This window comes from Octodon degus, unplaced genomic scaffold (genome assembly GCF_000260255.1).
Source record: "Octodon degus isolate 3935 unplaced genomic scaffold, OctDeg1.0 scaffold00061, whole genome shotgun sequence".
NCBI lineage: Eukaryota > Metazoa > Chordata > Mammalia > Rodentia > Octodontidae > Octodon > Octodon degus.
This window is the reverse complement of record NW_004524637.1, coordinates 5,984,550-6,008,229: the sequence shown is the minus strand read 5'-3', so window position 1 is coordinate 6,008,229 and position 23,680 is coordinate 5,984,550. Positions and strand designations below refer to the sequence as shown.

Below are 23,680 nucleotides of genomic sequence, written 5' to 3'. Positions count from 1 at the left end.
GTTCTATCTAAGCTTTTTAATTTTATTTATTTATTTATTTATTTATTACGGAACCGGGAATTGAACTCAGGCCCTTGCGCTTCCCAGGGAAGGGCTTATTCCACTGAGCCATCTCCCCGGCCCCTATGCTTTTCAATTTTAAATCCAAAGGAAAATCAATTTTGTTGGGTTCTGTTCCAGGTTACTCATGTTCAGGCTGTCGTTATGTCCTTGTCAGACCAAAGAAATACCTGACCTCCTTAGCAATCCTGCTACTTAGAATCAGTGAATAAAATGGATTCTGATTTTTTTTAAGTTAGCAATTTTAGAGCAGATAATCATTTTTGAGGTGATTTTAAGTGGTTTTCCTCTTCAGCGCTGTTTGTAGTTGCCATACTATACATATCGTCATAGGGCAGGCCTGGGTATCAGTTGTGTACCAAACTCTATAACACCCAGTCCTAGACCCAGCCTCCTGCTACATCATGCAAGAGGCACATCTCATTTTTTGATTTGATAGTTTGATAACCAACTGAAACAGAAATTCCACATCGTCCAGCCTACTAATATATAATATATAATATGTAGTATATATTATATATAATTGCTATAGCAGGGCATGAAATTCACTTTTTGAAGTAGTTTTTTCAAAAAGGAAAGAAACAACGACAAAATAACAATATATTTCTGAACAGATATCTTTCGATTGCTTGAAATTAAAACCTACAGTATAAAAGTGGCAATTTATGATTTAGGGTTTTACATTTTTCAAACATTGCTAATGGTTATTAATTTTAGGAAATTAACTTTCTCCCCCCTTTTCTTTTTTTTGATACAGGGTCTTCCCATGCATCAGGCTGGCTTTAAACTCACTACGTAGCACTGGGAATCTTTGGCCTTGCCTTTGTACTCAAGTATAAGGTTGGAGGTTCAAACTTAAGCAGCCTTCTTACACATTCAAACTCAGAACTGTCACGTCTGGCCATCTGCGAGAGTTCTTTGGAATGACCACTTGCTGCGGCGGGTAGAAAGTCTTGCAGTTATTCTCCTGCCTTGACCTCCTGGGCATCGGGACTGCATCAGGAGATTAATTTTAAAAATGATCACTTAAGTTTTCATAGTATTTCCATAATTTTATATTATACTTAATCCTATGAATACCTAGAAGCATGTCTTTATTTTATGTGTACTTTAGCTAAAATTTATTCCAAATTATTTGTAGTATTCACAGGTCTCACGACTTTATTATTTGTCTGGGATACAGATAGTCAACAATATTGTATTACAAATTTGCTTTTTTTGTCAGTTCAAAGTGGTACCTCAGATCACAAAATAATTATTTTATTTTCTTTGACCCAAATGAAAAATGAATGCACAAGCCCAAGAGGACAAGTCTCCCCTGAAATGCAATGGTGCGTCTCCAGATGACCACCAGGACTTGGATCAAGCCTGGAATCAATCACTGTAAATTAACTGGTACCTTTGTTACTAAAATTCATTAATGACAAAGGACTGAACATCATCAAGCACTTCTCATTTACTTCCATCCAGTTCTACCTATTACAATTTGGGCATGTCCATTCTATGATGTGGTGAGAACTCTGTGCTCATTCAGGGACATCTTTGTGAGTATGCCTCAGTAAGAACAATGCAAGAACATCATCCTCACATCCTGAAGCATCTTGCAGGCCCCTTTACTCTGTGAAATTCCAAAATGACAGTTGAGTTGTTTTGGATCACACTGTTTTTACTCTCCCCAATTAGGAGAACAACCTGTATAGTGCTTCCATCATGCGCAGCAAGTGGTCATTCCAAAGAAGTCATTTGCAGATGGCCAGAGATGAAGTTCTGAGTATGAATGTGTAAGAAGGCTGCTTAAGTTTGAACGTCCAGCCATACACTTGGTTACATGTGTAATCCACGAAAAGTCATTAAGCCCAAGTGTGCAAGGAAATTGTCTCCTGTCAGCTGGCTGAGATGAGGGCAAAAGGCATAATGGCTTTGCCTTCTGACAGTCGGCAGTTCAGCTGTCAAGGATTACTTCTGAAACATTCGGCCACAGACATCTGAGCAACACCATCTGTTAATGGGCTCATATCAACACAACTTGGAAAGATCCTAAGAGATTAAGAATGAAAAATGAAGATAATACACAGGCACACATGTAGTGATATGTCCACAGGGAGCAAAGAGCAAGAAACAGAGCCCAAAGAGACCTACTGTCCTCATAAATTCCCACAAGCTGGGAGACAAGGTCACAGATAACAGTAATTCCTGGAGGCACCCTGTTGTTCTCTGATCCCTCACCTGAGATACTACCAACTAGTGTTATGTAAACTCTGTCAAGAAAGTGATGTTAGCAGCAGTTTGTTTCCATATAATTAGTTATGCACATTCCTTAGCCTGTTTTCAGTCCTCAATATATGGGAGAAGTTTCAGTGTCTCAGGACTCACTTGGAGTGAGACAAGTTAGGGAGTCCTAGTCTTCCTGTTGTTTCTTTCAGCTCTGATTTCATAGGACACACAACGCACAATCCTTTTTGCAGCTAGAAGCATTATCAACTAAATGTGATTATTTGTTTCAGACAGAAAAGATTATATATGTCTGCAGGAAATAAGTAAATTTAAAATGGGCATTTAAATTTTTTTATTTTATGTTTTTGGCACAGTATCTCACTACGGAGCTTGGACTAGTAGTGATCCTCCTGTTTTCAGCCTCCCCAGATGTGCAGTTACAGGCATGTGCCACCACGCCCGGACTCCGAGGGTGGCTCAGCGTGCCAGGGGTAGGGCCGATGCAGCATGTGGTATCGGAGATGGAACCCTGGTCCCTATGCTTGTCTAAGCAGCCAGTTAGTCTGCTGACCTATCTCGATGGCCCTAAAATGGGCATTCTGAATACTTTTACTAGATTAGACTTTAAAACTTCATTTTTGTCTGAAATGTCACACATCCTGTCTCCAGCCTTAAATTGGCTGCTTCACAAAGGAGTGTCCACAAGATACTAATGAGCATAATCCTGACATTTTAATTATGCATCTTTCTCTTTCTTCTTTGCCTTCTTTTTCCCTCTCTGTCACATCTTTTCTATCTCTACTCCTTTTTTTTTGCGGAACTAGGGATTGAACTCAGACCCTTGCGCTTGCCAGGGAAGCGCTTATTCCACTGAGCCATCTCCCTGGCTCCTCTATTCCTAATTTAAGAAAATTGAGACATTTTGTCATTGGAGTTGTTCTACTATCTTGCTTTGTGTTTTTAAAAATTAATCATTTATAACCTCAATGACTGATCAACATAGACTGTTTTGGCAGCAACATTATGAGGTTCCTGTCATTGGACATTACAACAGGAGAGGAAATAATTCAGGAAAGGTAGAGGAAGGTAACATACCATGCTAGGTATTTGACATATAAATTCTTCTTAAAACTACAAAGCATTAGTTTATCTTGCAGATAAAGACCCAGTGTGGGTGACCTGGGTCACACCCATCCCAGGATTCTCACCCACTAAGTCTCTAACCACTCTGAATTAGGCACTGCCTCTTGTCCTAAATTCCACTCTCAGTTGGTTGATTCAGCGAGGACAATGATGCATCAGTAAAACAAAAAAACGGTCTTCAAGTAGATGAACCCTTTAATCTTGCTGCATTACAGTTTCTCTGAAGATGTCAACTAGATAAGCTCTTGAGTTATGTGGCTTGGTACATGTCACAGACTAGGAATTACTCAAAAGTGTCTAGACTAAGTGGTGCAGGCCACATGATATAAGACATATCTTATATGAAGCCAGCATTTCACTGAAATTAATACTATTAAAATTTTCAACATGTTAATTTGCCATATAAACATATTAAGAGATTTATATTAGTGCAAAACATGTAGTATATATTCCATATTAACGAAAATAAAAATTCTTTTCTAAGATTTCTAAATTTTGTATCTTTACAGCTCCATATCACCCTGAAGACTAGTTCACATATCGTTTCAAGGCTTATCTGACAACTCTGTGCCCTTACAATGTGATCTGAAGAGTCCCAGATGTTTCACAGTCCTGTCAAATGTAGCTGAAAGCAAAAGGCCTTGTTGGACCATATTTTGCTCACAAATAATTCCTTCACATCAGCCACGCAGTCTTATACTCACAAAGCTATGCATTCACACGACATTTCCTCATGGCCTACAACATGCTACATGCAACGCAGGGCCTGTATGGTGCTGAACTTCAAAGAGGTAAAATGTGCCTTGCAGGAGTTTATATTCTAGGAAAAAGGAGAAAGTAAACAGCTGAACATATGCTCAGAGTGAGAGCACCACGAGACAGATGAACACAGTGATGGGACATGGAAAGAGACAGGGACACTCTGTGACAGGGCCGTCTGTAGGACAGTGGTCCTAGGAACAGCCCTATAAGGGAAAGCAGGGTGACGGCGCCCATGGAGAACGCAGTGTGAAGGGCACTGAGGGGCTAGGACCCAGCTCCGCCCCTCTTCTCTAACAGTAAGCAGTCTGGAACCAGGCACTGTCTCCTCCCTCTCTCTCTCCTTTGTGATTCACAAAAGACAAACTTCAACTTTCTATATTAACATTTCTTTCTTTTTTTTTTACTTTTTATACAGTATATATTTTGTTATTTTTTACTAATACATTCTCATAATACAAAGGCAATTTAGTGGAAGAATCTTCCTTTTTGATATTTGAATCATGTGAACACAGAGAACTATACATTTAAAAAATGTGTTTGGATAACACAACGAAAAGACAAGTTAAAAAAACAAAAAAATATATATTGTCCTTTTTTTACAGGTGGACATTGAAGTGGACCTAATTTGGTTTTCTTTTTAAAAGCCTCCAAAGACAAAAAGCAGCCGTTAAAACCTAAGATGAATTTAAAAAAAAATGTTCACTAAACTAACTACTGGTCTCCAGCACCGTTTTCTGTTTTCTGTTGTTTTGATGCAGGTTCTTCTTTGTCTGTTTCTTCTCTTGACCTTTTCACTGGTCCAGCTGCACCATTTTCATCATGTTCCTCATCACTATCAAACTTTGTTTTCTTGCCCTGAAACTGTTTTTCCTTTACCAGACCCAGGCTGGGCAGCTTTATTTCCTTTTCCTTTCCCTTTAAATCTGTGACCTTTTGATTTCCATTTGTTTAAAGATTCTTGTTGATCTTCTATGATTTTTTTCAAAGCTTCTTTTTCCACTTCTCCTTCCAGTACTTCCCATGTCACTTCTTTGTTTCTTAATTGTAGGCTGCCATTATTTGCATCTTTGGCTTTATCCAGTACTTCCTTGGCTTTTTCTTTAAATAGAATTATTCCCTCTTTTGCTCCTCTGACAAAGTCTATCCATTTTATTTCACTGTGATTTGAGAAAAGGGCATGCAAATCTTCTCTACAGGTCTGATCATCTAAGTCACCTGAAAACTTCAGCAAGCAGCCAATCTTTTCTTCTAGAGATTTCATTTCAGCACCTTCTGCTAACTTCTGTTTGTCTTCTTGCTCTTGTTTAGCTCTTAGTTTAGCTTCCACTTTATTTTGCTTTCTTTCTTCATTTTTCTTTGCAAAATAATCTTCCTTAAAAAGTATTAGCAAGTCTGTGTCTTTATACTTCTGGCCCGGAGTTTCTACAAACTTCTTAGCAGACTCAATGCTATCAAACACAGCAAATATTGATCCCTTAAATGCTTTGTGCAATGTTCTTCTCATCTGGATATTTAATATTTGACCTTTATCTTCTAGCCACTCTTTGATATCATCAAGGGTTGCATCCGTTGGGAAGCCTTTAATATAAACAGATCTGTTTTTTACATCGTTTTTATACTCATCAGTTACTTCAGGGAGGGGTTTGTTTGGAGATCTTCTGATTTTAGTTTTATCTTCACTGATTTCCATGAGTTCTGCTTTAGATTTGCTCAATGCTTCTCCTATTACATTAAAGTCTGTTGTCAGGCGGTTGAGCCTGTTGAATTTTATCATCATTTCCAAGGGTACCCAGCCTTCATCCAATTTGATCTGTTCCTTTAAAAATTTGTCCCGTGGCAAATTGAAGTCTCCAAAATAATACTAAATTTGATGACAGATTTTGGCCTCCAGTGCAGCCATTTTTTCATTATCACCATTTTCAGCCATTGTGGCTAATCTTTAGGGCCGTGGTCCCACACGCGCGCCACAGGCTCACCAGCAACCACGAGACCGCCCCACTCCTCAGCGCCGCCGGCCTCACGAACGCGCTCCTATATTAACATTTCTTGAGAAAACAAATTCCATTTGTATGTTGGGGTTTCTGTATTTATCGACACAAAATAAGGTTGAATTCAAAGTGAGTTTTTTTCCAAATCAATAAAGATCTTTTATTGTCTCATTAAAATATCACAGATTGGCTTTACAATCAAGAAGCTTATTTCCACGGTTGGATTAACTCTTGGATCCTACTCATCTGGCTGCTGAACTGATCCCTTTTCAGAAACATAGATACCATCCAAAAATGTTCTGATATCCTTGTTTTTGACTGTTGTGGCATGCTGAATCAAAGCAGCTGAATTTGAAACAAGCTCAATGTCACTTCCTTCAAGGATTAGCTCATCTTTCTGGGCTTGAGATACTGAGCAAGCAACACCTGCCCTTATATGAACTCCATGAATGTGTTTTTCACCCCAGCAATTCCAGATTTCGACAAGAGACCCATTCTCCTGATTAACAGCGTTGATGGGGAAGTGAGCACACAGCCCTCATCCTGTAAGGAAGCCCAGCATGACCCCTTGGTTATACTCTGCACATGGCCACAGATCATGCGGACGGTTGCCAGCTCCTTTCTTTTTCCTCACCATTTGTCAACCCGGAGCCTCTTCTTTTTCTTCCCAAGGTGGCTGAGTTCCACACTGATGTGGGTGAATTCCCTGCACAGGGTTTCTCTGGGGCCCTTCACAATAACTGCGACCTTTCAGAGTGATGTCGACATTTTCTGGAATGCCCACCGTCTAACTGCTAAGAATGGCCTTCATTCTTGTGGAAGATGCAGCAAAGAGAGAACATCTCAAAGTGAGTTTATTCTATGCCATGAATATAATTTTTCAAGTACATTCTAAAACATGGACATATTTATTTTTGAGAGGACAAAAGAATATAAGAAATCTGAGATTCTAATTCTTCTCCTTGCTCTGCATTTGCTCTGTGGTCCTGCAAGTGTTCTGGCTTTCCCCTGAGGTTTCACTCCATTTTTAGAAGTGGAATTGGCTGTGAAATACACAAATCCACTAAGCCACCTCCAGCTGTGTAACTCTACGATGATCAAAACCAACACAATGCTCTGAATGTTAAAAATATCCAACCGTTGTGTGAAGTGTTTAAATATTTTAAGCAGCACATGCAGCAGCATCGTTAGTAAGTCCTCTAAAAACATTTGCCAGAAATGCAAAACTCACTTGTGAAATCTTCTGCAAAACAAACTTTACACTGGTGTTTAGTCTAAACCAATCATACTGTAGAAGATATTTTAGAAAAAAGCAGCAGCTTGAATAATTTATTATCAGAAAACAGTGTGATGGCAAGTATTGATTACACATTTAAGACACAAGCTTCTCTAGGAAACTACATGTATTTGCTATAAAAAAGGAACTTTTAATGTGATGAGAACCAGCATATTATGGTTTCTCTCAGAGAGTAATTATAGTTTACAAACAGTCATACTTGTGAATAGTGTGAGTGACATATAATTATCTCTTTTCTAATAACACTTCTCTAAAGTTCTCTGTTTGATGCCTTCAAAAAGTCATTATGGAATTATAAAGAGTTAGGGACAGACCTAATTAACTTCACAGTTTGGACATACAGCTCTAGGAGGTACAGTGACATTCAGCAGTACAAGTGATGGTTGCTTTGTTTACTCTCCCTGACATTCTTTCTCAATGAGAAAAGAAACAGCACTGGAAGATTTATATTTGAAGGCGACAATCTGGCCTATGTCCGCTCTGCCTCTTCCACTCTCATCTCTCCTTCCTGCTCTTTGGTGCACACTGCAGCCCTTGCCTTTTGCTTTGTGCCATGTGTGAGCAGAGCCCACAGCACAGCCCCTCTGCAGGCAGTGCCCTGCTGTCGCCCACAGCCCAGCAGGACATCAGAGATGGTGGAGAATCAGTGCTCATCCCCCAAAGCCCCAATTACTGTGCTAGGGGTGCTGCGATGGAGCAACAATGGTAATGCCAGGCTGAGGGGCTCGCAGGACCCATGTTTATTCTGTCACAGTTCTGAATCCTGGAAGGCCACGACCCAGGTACCTGCAAGCCTGGATACTCAGAGATCTTTTCTTTGGCTTAAGGAGGGCTGACCTCTCCCTGTGCTGTGCTGTAGTTGTGGGCTGTGCTCCAAAGCCTCCTGGGTTTGAAGGGGATTGAGTGATAAGCACAGCAGAGAACAGATGAGTGCAGAGCTGCTGCCCTTAGGAGGTGGGGCTCGGTGGCGGACAACGGGCATGTGCCCCTCCTCTCTGCTTCCAAGCTGCCATGAGAGGGTCAGCACTATTCTACCACGCTGTTTCCACCTTGGAGTGAGATGACCAAGGACCAAGACAGTGAGCTCAAGTCTGCTACTTCTTCCTTATGTTTCAGATGTTGAGCGTGTGTCTTGGTGACAAAAAGTGACAAAGATACCTGGCCTGCACATGTGCTTTTTGTGTTCCATGTCCCTAGCATTTGTTTCTGTGTTCCAATTTACTTAGAAGGACACCAGTCAGGTGGAATTAGCGCCTACCCTAACAGACTTGACTTAATCGCCTCTTCAAAGGTTTTACCTCTGAGCACTGTCATACTCCGATGCACTGGGATTTGCTCACTCAGCACCTGAACCTGAGGGGCACATAAATTAGCCCCAGACTGACCATCCTCCCTATGATACAGCCCACAGGGTCCATGTGCCCACTGTGAGTTTTCTTGTAGTATTACTGACATAGTTGTGTGTCTATACTTTTTCCTCCCGGTGGTTCTCTCCACTGAAGTGTAAGGTGCAGAAAACACTCTCATCTAGATGTTTTGTACTAGATGTTCCTGAGGTGTGCACAGTAATGACAAGCAACCATCTGATCCAGCTATGAAAATGATGATTAATAATACTAATTCTTCTAGTAAGAAAAGTAACATAAGGGCTCACTTCAGTATTCATGTGGGCTAGGTACTAGCAAAGCACTTTATAGTCACTGTATCTATTTATTCTTACAACAAGCCTTTAAAATAAACATTGAAATAATGCCCATTAACCAGATGAGGAAGCTGGTCTTAGAGAAGTTAAAGATTTCAGTAAGCATATTAAATCATAGTTCCTACAATAGATTTTGAACCCATGCATGCTTAACTGGCTTTATATGCAGCCTCTCTGAAAACACACATATCTAAGATTTAGAAAGAATGCATATGTAAGAAATGAATAAAAATTTGTAAGATAAAAATTTTATGACATGGAAGTTAAAATATCTATTAAATATTTGATTTTTCAAGGAAAATATAATTGACACTTTGACATAAGAAGTAGTTTAAGGGGCTGGGGAGATGGCTCAGTGGAATAAGCTCTTCCCTGGCAAGTGCAAGGGCCTGAGTTCAATCCTCGGTTCCGCAAAAAAAAAAAAAAAAAAAAAAAAAAAAAAAAAGAAAGTAGTTTAAGAGTCCAAAACCATGAAAAATCACTTTTGTAGAAAAAACAAAACATAACTTTTCAATGCAAGAGCCAGGCCTAGACTGTTTTGCAGGTAAGTTTATCAAGTTTTAACAAGTAGATAATTTTTTTATAATACACAATCCTTTGAAATTACAGTACATGGCCAATCAAAAGAGCACATGAAACAACACCTACACACGGAGATGACCTAAAGCGAGAGCCAGCACCGAGGTGACCATAGCCACACAGACGGACGGTCACCATAAGCTCTGTGAGGCTGGTGAGGCAGGGAGGGTTCTACACCGGACACTACCGCTGGCACAGCCACATGTGCATGGGCGGTTCTGTTATCTGAGCAACTAGCAGCTAGACATGGTGGTAAGATGTGGAGAAAGGGATTCAGCAGCGCAAAGAGTAAGGGGACATGCGCCCCGAAGGCAGAAATGTGAGGAATGTACATAAGAACTTCCTAAGTGGTTTAACAGAGTGCTCTGAAATGCAGTAAGGCACTGTCAGAACCTCCCAGCTTAGAATGTGAAATGTTGCTTATGAAAAATGAAAATATGCTTAATTAAGTAAAATCACTTTATAGTGCTTCAATCCATCTTTATGATCCGTGTTAACATTTATCGAGTATGAATAGAAGGCTTTCCAGTGACATGCCTGACCAGAAAGCTTGCTGAGTCTTTCTGAACTGCTTTGTGGCTCCATTTCCACTTGAATCACAATGCAGCTGAACAACAGAGGCACACACAGCAGTCGCTATCGATTCTCCCCTTTGATTTTGCTGACTGAATTCCATAGATTTTTACAATAACTTTAGAAAATATACATTGCAGAGAGAATTGAATTAGAAAATTCTGATTCACATATTTCTGCAGATTAATAATGGTACTAAAGGTTAGCTTATTCGTCTGCAATGTGTGAACCTCCAACGCCAGTTGTGCTTGTTACAATGTTACTGTGAGAAACAAAGTAAAGGTATGGAAGGAATTTTGGAAATTGTCAGATGTAGTTCCTTTATAATAATTTATAGTTCTTAAAGGCCCATGAGTTAATTCATGCACTGAGATCTAATGGGACAGCTACCCACAGGATGATGTCTAACTGGTCACGTGATCTGCAACTGGGTCTTGAACAATAGCAGGTTACGACGCAATGATCTATGCAGATCGTCAGGGCAGCTACACCGTGATCTCCAAGGAGACCTCAAGGCCTTCTCTGAGACTTGCAGTTCGCATGAATCACCGAATACATGACATCAGGAGCAACAAAAAAGCAACAGATGGTGAATGTCTAAACTAAACATTCATGGCAGTGAATGAGAAGGTACTATCAATCCTTTTCATAATATTTTCTGTTGCTCTGAACAGTCATCTCACTGTTCTCTCCACTTTCTGAAGCAGTCGAGAAACCCTCTTTCATGAGTGTCTTTAGTTGCCCTGTCATGGCTACCTCGATGTCCCAAATAATTCAAATTTTACCTTTCAGTCATTTTGAATTTGGGAACAGTCAGAAGTGTATGAAGCCAGATGTGGAGAAGAAGGCGGCTATTTTGGCAAGCTGCCCTTCTGCTGGGCAGCTGCATTCACCATATTTTGGCCATACCTCATAACACTGTGAAAGAAGATTTGCAGAAGCGCTTCAGAGAGTGGCAGGAATCAAGGGTTCGGTGTGGTCAAAGTGACAGGGAGGATTTTGAAGAGAATGAATGGTAATGAGTCTTTTACTGCAATGATTTTTAAACCTGAGCATTTGATTATAGTATATAAAAACAGTAAAAGTGATCTTCCAAGCACTTGTTAAAATTCAAATAATTAGGTGTTTTAAAAATCTCAAAGTTAGTATTTTTTCAGTCTAAACACTCTGATTAATAATACATATATTTACATAGTGAATTTTCATTTGTCAGATACTTCTCCTTTACACAAATGACATTCATTTAAATTTTACTATGATTTCCAAAGAATTATCATATACCATATTTAGTCCAGTAATTTTCAATAAAACTCAAACAAAATGCAAATGTTTTATGACTCTCTATTTCTCACCTATTCTGTGTTTTTAGGAGAAACAGAAAATAAAATGATAAAGGATTTACTTTATAAAAGAAACTCACAATCACACTGACTCACCACTAACCCAGCCTCCAGTTCACCTGAAGTCCAGCAGGAAACGGCATTCACAAGCATCTCTCTAAGATCCACAGCTGTGCATGCAGTGCTGGAGTACCATGAGCTTGAACAATACAATTAGCCAGAAGAGCTTACTGCTCGGACACTCCCACAGAGGGTGGTCTTTGGAAGGGTCATCAAGACTACCTCCTCTCCAACAGGGGGGCAGTTCTGTCACTGAGACTGTACTTCTTTAGCCTCCACAGTCACATTTCCTGTTCTTGTTCTTTTTTGTTGTTGTTGTTGTAACCAAGGCTCAGACTCAGGACTCTGCACTTGCCAGGAAGGTGCTTACAGCACTGAGCTATATCTCCAGCCACAATTTCTATTTTTCTAACATAATCCAATGTCTGTTTGGATACACTTATCATGACACCCATACAAGACCTCAGATTGTTGCTGCTTTGGACTTAATTCTCCCATAAGAATGTCAGCATTTTCACAGAAAGACTTCACACCTTGATCTTTCCTGGAGTTTCAAAGCAATAGGTTGTTGTCTCACATGCTTTTCATGCTCTAAATTATGTAGGGTAGATGCCATCTTTGAGGTAACAGGAGATCAGCATTTCAGAAATACCAAAAATCTTTTGCAAAAGCCACAATATCTTAAGTTACAGAGGAAAAAAATAGCACTTTTGTTTTGGGTATTGTTAAGCTTAACTACCGTGGACAAATTACTGCACCTACAGGGTTTTGCCTTTCACTACTGAAATTCAGGGATCAGTCTAGAGCATCATTAGTTCTCCTTCATGTTTTATGACTCTACGAGATTTAACAGTCTAGAGAACGATGCTCTAGGTCTTAGAGTCGGATATTAAACTGGCATTAATATGACTCATTGGCTTTATGGACCATTTTTCCTATACTTAGTGACAGAATGCCTACAACTAGTCAGTTAAAAACTAAAAATTAATAGGATGGCATGAGGAGACCAAGACTTTTAACAGGTAACTCACTCATAAGGTGAAAGCCCACAGAATGGAATTAGCGGCCATTTAAAACATTTCCACCTGGTTCTTCCCTCTACCATGCGTGCACACACGCTACGAGAATGTGTCACTCCTGGAACAAAACACAGCATTAGCACCTTCACCTTGGACTCCCTGTCTCCAGAGGTGTGAGGCATGCATGCTGCCACTCACTCACTCACTCCAGGACTAGAGACTGAGCAAAGTGGTGTCCTCCTGCTGAGGTCTGTCCACAGCCCCTCCTAGTGCTTCCCTTTTTGTGTGGTTTTGGCAGAACCGGGAATTGAACTCAGGCCCTATGCGCTTGCTGGGCAAGTATTTCTTCAGACTTGAGGCAGGACCTTACTACACCACCCGGGCAGGAGTCCAAGTGTCACTCTTCTGCCTCAGCCCGCCTGAGCACTGAGACTGCAGCGGTGATGGCACCAAAGCGCACCTCATCAGTTTCCTTCACTAAGCAGCAAGCAGTGCACACAAAAAGGCAGCAATGAAATAGTGGCTAGAAGAAGGCACGTCCCAGAGCAGTAAGAATTACTGATGTGATTAACTGTAAGCCTTCCGCATGCACCTTTCTAACAATCTGCGTAACACAAGGGAGGGCACAGAAGGCGCTTGCGTCGGTGCTTGACATGCGAAGCTGCTCTCCAGGAAAACCACTTGGGTGACTGGGGTGCCAGGCGGACTACGTGCTTCTCACACGGATACCACTTTTTCTTGAAAGAGTAAGAGAGCTGTGCATGAAATGTGATGGCCATTTTAAAGAAAACCACTGACCACACTTTTTGCTGATGAGAAATTCAAACTTTAAGGCACAAATTAAAAGTGTGAAAAACTTGTAACAATCACAGTGGACTTAGCAGTTTCAAAATATACAACTTTTTTTTTTTTTTTTTTTTTTTGTGGTGGAACTGGGGCTTGAACTCAGGCCTTGCGCTTGCCAGGGAAGGGCTTATTCTACTGAGCCATCTCCCCAGCACTACAAAGACTTTTCTGATGAGATCAATGGCAATATTAACATACGTAATTTTTTATATGTGCAATGAAATGTGTCAAGCATTTGGAAAGTGTACAGAAGCTGGCGAGCCAATGCCACTTCCGGAGTTGGAGAGCCAACTACCAATTCACAATGCAAATGCACCCAATGGATTTTAAGATTTCAGAATGGGAAGAGTTTACCTTTCAGGCTTCAGATCAGCTAACACTAAGAAAACCCTATCCGGTGTTTCTCATTGTCTCTGTTCATGTTCTGCCTCATATATATAATTTTTTCCTATTTGCTATGCCCATGCTATGTTCACACTCTAAGGTCTTTTGTAGGAAGAACTAGGAATTATGTACGGATTATACTAATTATAAATAAATACATTACAAGGCATCTTTTATAAAATAATATGAATTATATAAATATACATAAATTTCAAATCTTACATCACTCAGGGTAAAAGTACATATTTATTGTCCACTTCCCATGAGGTAGTGAAGATCAGAGGTGAACGAACAAGACACACAGATTGTCCCACCTAGAGGTCCAAAAGTTTCCCAAGTGCTCCACCTGGAATTCCCTGTGACAGCCTAATCTCTTATTCTCTAGGCAGCATTTATCTGAAGCCTATTGGAAGTCCACTGAAACATGCGTGACTGTGTCCTAAGTCTGATCATGCTTCTGCAGCAGAATACCACTGACTGAGTAGCTATAAACCACAGAAATCTTCTCATGTTTTGGAGGCGAGGAAGTCTAAGACCAAATCATTACACCTGACAGAGGGACCTGAGAGCTGAGTGCCTGTGTGGCAGAAGGGCAAACACACTCTTCCCTCCACGACCGTTCCTACGGGCACTAACCCCCATTTGAGGTCTCCACCTCCTAACGGAGTCACTTTCCACAGGGTTTACCTCTTACTGTCACAAGAGCTAGGTTTGGCAAACACAGACCATAGAAGCAAGCTCTAGATTATACTAGAGAATTGACTATTTTCCTTGTCCACAGGTCAAGCATGGATATTTACAAGTTATTTTCATATTTTACATAATCAAAATGTAATCAAATCATACAGAACTGGGGCTGGGGAGCTCAGTGGAATAAGTGTTTGCCTGGCAAGTGTAACATCCTGAGTGCGATTCCTGTTACCAAAGAAAAAATCATACAGAACTGTCAAGGCAATATGTATTTTATAGATAACACTAATGAATGAATTAGTTGGCTTATGAGCAATGTTTACTTTTCTATTATAAATAAACAAAAAATTAAAGCAAGTTAGATAATATGCATCTTCAAAACAATTAGTAATGCCTATTAAAATGCAAATAACAAAGAAATTTTGATTTCTTGACCAAAGTGAGCAGATTTTTTTCTTGCTTTGTGAATCTCCAGTACCCAATATAAGCATTTGTATTTCTGAATATAAATTTCTGTCAACTTCTATGTATTAGTTTATTGTGTGAAAGTAGAAGGTACTTTGCAAGCTTTTTTGAAAAAAAATATCTTGAAAACTATCTTTTTGGTTATATGGTATGAATATTTTAAGCAAAAAGGGTCCTTAGGGTGACGCAGGCTTCAACAGCCGGCCGCTTTTCTGTGACTGCTCCTGTACTTCTAGCACTTGCCAGGCCCCAGGAATCTGCGACTTTCTGACATGGAGTGAGGGTTGCTGAGCTTCCTAACAAAAAGAAATTTTAATCCATACACAGCAGGGTTATTATGTTCAAAACCCATGTTTGTTTCTAAAAAAGGAGATAAAATAGAAGTTAGTGAAAATCCAAATTTAACCTTATTAATATTTGAATCCCTTGTCTGGCTCACTTGGTAGACAGCTTTGATGCTCAATTTATTTTCTAAATGATTTCCCACGCCCATTTACAAATAAGAAAGTATGCTGCATTTGAGTTGGAAGTCATCTCGAAGCTGTTAAAAGGCCAAACAGGTACCTAGATAGTTACAGTAAAAGTTCGCCTGTTTTAGCAGCTACAACTGTTTTTTCTTCTCTACTCCTTGCTTTCAATTTCTATAGGTGCTTTTCAATTTGCTAGTGCTTTGCAGTCTACCTGAAATAGAACACATAATATACTTAACCATGCCCAGGCTTAACCATTTTGTACATATCTAAGATGAAAGTGGAAATAAAATTGCTGTCACTTTTTCTAAATTCTGCCACCACTTTTACACTTTAATATTAGATGTGTTCTTCACTAAGAGGTTAAAATCAATCTGCTACTTGATATGAAGGTTCATAGAAACACTGAAGTGTTAATTTACTATCATATAAAATGGCCTTCAAAAAGTGTTACGTTACACAGTGAGTATCTGGTGACTGAGCCAAAGTGGTTTTCTTGATCTGTTAGAGAAAGTCGCATGAGATCATCGCTTAGTGTTCTAAGCACACCCAAGTGCTGGTCTGCTCTGCATTACATGCTGTAGCTCTACCACTACCAAGGCTGTGTAAGCACAGGACTTCATCAACTCCTTTCCATTGCTCATTTTTCCTTATTCCATTTTTCGAACATAGCTAAGCAGTTTCAACAAAACATACCCCACATGAAGCTAACACCTATGTCTAATGCCACAGAGCACAGGTTAGTCAGCACGTGATCACTAAGAACATTACTAGCAAGAATATGGTGCATGCATTTGTTTGGAGGCAAAGCACATAGAGACGCCTGGCCAGAGCGCCAACCACACTCAAGTGCCAGGCTGGGTGAGCGCCACTTGGGCCTGCTGGGTCTAAGTTCACGCTCTCAAATTTTCCTTTTTTCCTAAATCTTTTTAAATTTATTTTCTACATTAAAATACTAACATTATATATAGATCTGAATATTTTAAATACACAGATCTGTCTCATCACTAATCTTATTTTTTTAAATGTATTTGATACAGGGTCTCTCTATGCATCTCGGACTCATAGTGATCCGCCTGTTTTCAGACTCCTGAGCACTGGGATTATAGGTGTGTGCCACCACGCCTAGTCTTGGATACTGGCTCAGTGCGCCCTGGGGGTGGGCCAGGGCAGCATGCGGGATGGAGGATCGAACTTGTCAAGGTAGGCACTTAGCCTGCTGAGCTATCTTACCAGCCCTCATCAGTAATTTTTTAAGGGTGTGTGTGAATGTATGCTCATTCAGAATAATTATTGATGATTTACTTTGGGTTGGGTGCTCCTGCAAGGTCTTCTTTTCACAACTAAAATAGTGAGGGTCCCATATTTCTTAGCCCAGGACATTGAAAAATACACTCAGCTACTAGCAACAACTGAGTATCACAAGATTAATAATTTAGTCCAAAAGGAAACTACAGGTCATACTCAGAACAACATTGCACGCAGCAGCACAGATCACAAGCAGGGATGAGCTTGCCCCTGCCTCCTTGCCGTGTACTCCTGCCCTCCCACACTTCCTACACAGAGGAGCTTCTGAAGGGTGCCTGTCTATTCAGCAAAGAGAATGTGTAGCAGGCCGTTTGGTGTGCCAGGTCACAGCCACCAACCCACCTTCCTGAGGCCCTGACCCACTGAGCCTGTGGTCCACTGCAGAGCTGAACGAGGCATTCCTAAAGTGGTCTTCTGTCTCCTTTACAGGGTTTTGACTCTTCACCTTTCATTCACTTATTAAGTTGCCCTTGATGTGTCTATCACCTGCTGGCACTGAGCAGGGGCATCAGGGACCTGACTCCCAGTACCCCTCTCACTTCCCACGCTGGTGTGGTCACACTGTCTGGGTCCCCAGCTCCAAAGATGGACTCAGGCCCTGCCCCACCAACCATTTCTTGGCCTGTTCACTTGTGAAGAGCTTTACACTTGCTCCTATTGATGACTAGAAGTGTGTCAGCTTCAAACTTCACTCGGAACGCAGCTTTCCTTCTTCCTATTTCTTTTTTGTACTCACTGAACTTGTCACTTGATAGAACACTCCCCAGAACTCCTAACAAAATAAGTGTTAGTTGCTTTCTATTCCTGCAATAAATACTTTTTCACGTATCATCTATGCACTATGCATATCTGCTATATTCTCATAAAAATATAATGAAATTCATATTTGTATCTTGCCCTAAATCATGGTTTTTAAAAGTCAAAAGATACCTGCAAAAAGAAATGTAAATTGATAAAGAGACAGCAGCTTCCAGTATTTTTTCTTTCTTTTCCTTTTCAGTTGAGTGAATCAGTAACCCAGTCATGTGGGTGCCACAGTTACCACCTTTTTATTTCAAACAAACATCCTACACTATACACATAGTTGTTGCGGCTGCTGTTCCTGAATAAGACGAAAACAACAACAGGCAAGACATTTCTGTTAACCTCAGTACTTGCAAGGAAGCTGACATATATAGGATTTGACCTCTACGTTAGTGCTTCCAATACAATGTGTCGATGTATACAGCACAGATGGGAGTGGGAAGGAAAGGGCTGCTCCTGCCTAGGGTGCTTTGAGACCTCTTCAAAAGAAGCACTAGGTCTTCACTGCATCAAAATTATTCAGAATTATTATGATTTTATTTGCCACTGAGAGCAAAAGAAAAATAATCTGGAAAAGGTATGATATTAAAATACCTTCAGAATTTTTTTCACCATCCTAAAATGGTTCTGAGGACTTCTTTTCCTTGACTAACTGACTTCATCATGGCAGCCATAAAACTGCAGCAGCTTATCCTCAAAGAAGAGACACTCAGTTTTAATTAGCGTTCTGCTGTTAGGACAGCCAAAGAGAGAGCAATGAGCTGTTCTTTCGGTGTCAACTCAGAGCTGCTCCCGAGGCCCCAGGCAGAGACCTGCTCAGGCCCCACTGCGCGTCTGGCTCCTTCGCAACAGCGCTTCCTGGAGACAGCGACTTCTCTTCACCCCACAACTTTCACAGTGATTTCCTCTTTGCCCCACAACTTTCACAGAGGGCAACACTATTTCTTTATATAAACAACCTTCCATTTTTCATTCACTCACCAAAACAAGTTGGCTGGTTCTCCTTCACTTCCTTTAGCTCACGGTATAGCACCGGACCCTTGTGGGTGCTAGGGACTCCCACTGAGGATGATTCTGCACACACAGCTCTCCACTTACTCACCAAAGAACCTAGAACAGTGTCCCCATTACTGTTCTCTCACTGCTGGGACAAAATACCCAACAGCCAAAATTGAGACAGGAGAGGCTGACAGAGCTTGCAGTTTTGGAGGCTTCAGCCCATACTCAGCTGACCCCAAGACTGGGTGGCATGGCACAGGAGCAGCGGCTCAAGGCAGCAAGACAGCAAAGAAACAAGAGCAACAGGGGGAGGCAGCGGTAGCTGCCTCTCTCCTTTCCTGTATTATAAGCAGGTACCCTGGGGTTGGGCTGCAGAACCCACACACTGTTCATGCCCTTCTCTTGCACAGGACTGAGTAAGAGCCTGGCTTCCTGCTGAGCCACTCAATTAAACTTCTAAACTTCTCAAGCTGACACAATGTATTACCCAGTACAAACAGCAAAAGAAGATAAAGCCCAATTTGAGTAAGTTGGATCTAGAAACACAAGCTATGGAAGGACCAGGGTTCGATCTCCGGTCTACCTGGCTGGCTACTGAGAGCAGAGTAGTGTCCCAGGAGGATCTCTATGAGTCTCAGCTGCATATTGAGACCCTTTACCAAATACATAAAAATAAAATGAATTCTCCCGGACTTACCAAACACTGTGGCAGGGACAGAGACACTAATGCTCTAAGTAGTGTGAGATGCAGAAGAGACCCTTGTTATGTTTTGTGTCTGGCTGTGCCCCAAGGCCTCCTGTAGTCGTGGGGCGGGTGCTAGAGTTAGTGATTGATTCAAGGTCCAGTGTTAGGGTTATGGGTATCAGCGCTGCCCCCACGTCTGGGCATGGAGCCTGAATACAAATGCAAGGGAGAGAACGAGGCTCACTCTTTCTCCTCCTCTTTTGTTCCTGCTGCTTCTGCTGTCCCCACCACTGCCACCACAAGCTGATGCCTCTGCCATGGAGTCAGCTGAGTATGGACCGAAACCTCCATAAACTGTGAGCTAAGCAAACCCTTCTTCCCTCAATTTTGGGCATCAGATATTTTCTCTTACCAAGAGAAAAGTAGCTGAGACAGCCCTAGAATCATCCATACTCAGAATACCAGTTTTGCTTTATCTCTTGGATTCAAGGCACTATGAGCAACAGTAATGGCCACCAGGAGGTCAACCAAAAAGCACTGAACCTGAGTACCATGACTAACCATCCAGAAAAGGAGCAGAGAAAAGATTTGCACTGCATCTAAGAACAATTCCTACAGTGATCGTGGGAAATCCTCCATTAGTCCTAATGCTATATCCTTGTTAGAGCTTTTATTAGAAGTCAAAAGCCAATTATAAAAAAAAATCCAACAAAACAAAGCACAAAAGCAATAAAGAAACACAGAGCCTCTGAAAAATACTGAGTGACAGAAGAAACAGTAAACTAAGAAGACAGAACGAGACTGAAAAGGTGTATTATAGAAAACAATAGAGGAAGCAGCGTCACATGCTCAGTGACTTGCACACACACCCACTGTTACACATCAATAAAAGATGAGAAGACAAGCTCTGAATCATCAAAAACAGAGTGCAATAAAAATGGAATGATCTAAAGCATAGGCAAAACGAAAGGCAACTATGATGAAATGAGGAAAGAACTATAAGAGACATACATTCCAACAGAAAAACTGAAATGAACAAGAAAGATAAAAATCTCAAGAAGTTCATGTGATAAGGAATAGAAAGGGAGAAAAGAAAAATGATGAGAAAAAATAAAAGTAAATAATGGGAGCTATAAATCACAAAGACTTCTTGTTTCAAACACATAATTTAAAAAAAATGTATTCTGAGATTGAAAAAGAAATAAGAATGTTGTTTTAAGGGCACACTGCACTCAACAAAAGTTTTCCATCATAATCCATGAAATGCTACTTCTGAATTTAAAAGAATTATTTTCAAGGTCATACATAAATAAAAGAAATAAGATAATCCATACAAAAAGCCATTGTAATGATAGGTGTTAACATATTTAATAAAGTTAAGAAAACTAAACTCGTATGAAGTACAATATAAAGAACAGGCAAACCAATGAAAAATACTCTGTATTTATGAAAGGAAATATCATAAACCAAAGGAAAGAAATCAGCATTACCTAAATAACTAGAAATTGAATTTTTTTCTAGAGTGGAAAACATTCCAAACACTGATATACTTCCCAAGCACATTACATGATTAAATGTAGAAACTCAAGATATAAATTACATAGATTTTCAATAATGTGAAGAATCAGGCTAATAAATTATTCCTTCTTCTAAATAAAGAATAAATAATAAATAAATATCTAGGGACTCATGGAGACTTACACAGACTTAAAATTTTGTGGAAAAACTGCATTTTCTGAAAAACAAGTTCATTTTTATGAGTCAGAAATAATGAGAAAAACTAAGTAAAAACACATGTACGATCTGACTGTGCTGAAGCTACCTTGTGAGAGAACGTGGCCAGTCCTTCCTGACTTAGCAATCAGGTACACACAGAAAGCAACCCCTCCCTGCCGCGCAGTTACCGGCAGACACCTGCCGGGTGGGAAACCCAAACTGCAGGTGACAGATCACTTTTGCTTGGTTTCCCACTGACAAGGAAAAAGAAATCCGTAAGGTTCCTCACAGCACAAGCATGCACTGCACTACATCTTTAGTTCAAAATGCACAGACTGTGTATTTCCGCGAAGCTTAATTAGTCATGGTTGCTAAAGCTCTGTGTATTTGATGCTTTTTCCAATGTAAAAGGGAAAAATGTGGAGGTCTTGAAACCATTTCCACTTCCTAATGTCGTCAATACTATCACTGTTCTAACTTCTTTCCCCAACATGTGGCAGGCATTATCAGACTCATTCAGGTAGAGTCATTGTTATAATATAAAAATACTCTGGTACAAGCAACAGGTATCTTAAACTTTGGAATAAAAACATTAAATTATTGAGCTATGTATTTTTATTTATTATCTTACATTAAACTCTCCTTTATTTGACATTAAGAGTTCAATTTGTAACACAATTTCCAAATCTACAAGTGAGAATTTTAGGACCTGGAAGGTTTTAATCAATTTACTGATAAAATATTGCTCTAGATCTTTGAAAGATATTTGAATAACTACAGTGCATCATACATTCCTGGAAGGCCTCTGTAATATTTTCAAGGTTCTGAAAGACGTACTATTGTAACCTTCAACATAGACAAGAGCTTTGTTTTACAGGTATAAAAATAACCAGAAATTCCAAGCTTTAGGGCCTGCTTTGTAATCATGATTATTTTAAACACAGTTCATAAAACTACATATAGTACTTGCATAAAGGCAAAGAACAAAAGCAGATTCTACATGAGCCATTGTAGAAAGCATCAGAAATGTCACTATGTTTATATTAGCATCTGCTCTATAGAGATATTTGAAACTCTGCCAACTAAATGGTAAATGGCCAGAAAATGATTGTGATGCAATCTGCCTCAAGAGTTCCCGTAAACCTAATCCAGGATGGGTTGTTGTTACAAAATCTCACTGAATTTGCTAAAGATTAAATTACCTACCCTTAATTATCAAGCAACATCAGCATATGTTCATAAAGTTAGATTTAAAGAAATGTGTTTTACAAAGCCATATGTAATGGTTGATACATTGCGTCAATTTGAGTAGCTTCACTCAGCAGGCCAGCATCTTCCCTTTGTAAACACTGTGTGCAAGAGGAAAACTAGGAGCCCATGTAGTGCAACACACGCCCTTGGCCCAGTAGCCTGCATACAATACAAGGGAGGAAAAGAGGCTTGTTTTTCCCCTTTTGCTCTTGCTGTGTTTGTTGTTCTTCGCTACTGCTGTGAACTGCTGCCCTCTGTCATGTGCAACTCTGCCTTGCAGCCAGCTGATTATGGACTGAAACCTCCACAAACTGTAAGCTAAATAAATCTGTGCTTTCTTAATTCTGGGTGTTGGGAATTTTGTCTCAGCAATGAAGAAAAGTATCCAAGACACCATGCTGAAGGAGCAGCACTACCACTCAGGGATTTCAATCAAGCACTGCTCTCTTCCCACATATTTTTTACTAATGTAGTTACATTTCTGTCTTCATCCCTAACAGATTCATAAGTAAGTTATGATTATTTAAGAATGTTAGGGCATTATTTCAGGAAATAACAACTTATTTTCATGTTTTAAAGTGCAATGTAAATCCTGAGGGTACTTGACTGACCATATCAGATACAAAAGTTACATTTCTTGTTATACAGGTCTTGCTCTACCTTGGTCTTAACCACCCAGAAGAAAAGCATAAAAATGAGGTATATAAAGTAAAGCCATGTTAATACGATGAGCTGTTAAAGGCTCAAGTTAATAACTTCTGAGGATAACCCACTAATATTGTAGACTGCTAGACAGTGTTGGATTGTTTAGCTGAATTCAAACACCTTAGTATTTAGATGCCAATAGAATACTCACCTCTGACAGGACTAAACAAAAAAAGGGGATATGAAGGAAAGATCATTTTGTATTTATATATACAAAATAGTTAGGAGAGATACACAGCTACTTTTGCTTAATTCAATGAGAAGAATGAGGTGTACTAATAGCATTTGGACAGGATATCCTGTCTGCTTCTTGTACTATGGATAACCACTAAGAAGATAACAATGTACAATGTATTGATTATTGAAACTGTCCTATTATTCAGCTTTGAAACTGTCTCATTCATTTATTTCTCAATAAAATAAAATAAAGTGCAATATCATAGCTTTTTGAGAAATAGCTTTTAGAAATTGGAAAGCAAAGATGATAAAAACAGATCACACGTTAAGGTCTTTACTGATAGCGTCCTGGGCTTTTCCCTGTGACGCACTAGTTATACTCTCCATATGAACTGGCTACTGGTTCAGATGACTGTCTTGATCCCCATATCTTCCTTACTAGG

General features: G+C 40.0%; 2 protein-coding genes across 2 annotated transcripts in view; both read right to left on the bottom strand.

Annotated features, from left to right (window-relative positions):
- The window catches only part of Mei4 (meiotic double-stranded break formation protein 4), a 201,324-nt gene that overhangs the window by 19,545 nt on the left and 158,099 nt on the right, over positions 1 to 23,680 (bottom strand). The gene's annotated exons all lie outside the window — the stretch shown is intronic.
- On the bottom strand, positions 4,858 to 6,106 carry LOC101568170 (lupus La protein-like). The gene is given in 2 exon segments (XM_012515399.2): positions 4,858 to 5,044; positions 5,046 to 6,106. Coding segments are annotated over 2 exon segments (1,215 nt in total). The 3' UTR covers positions 4,858 to 4,890.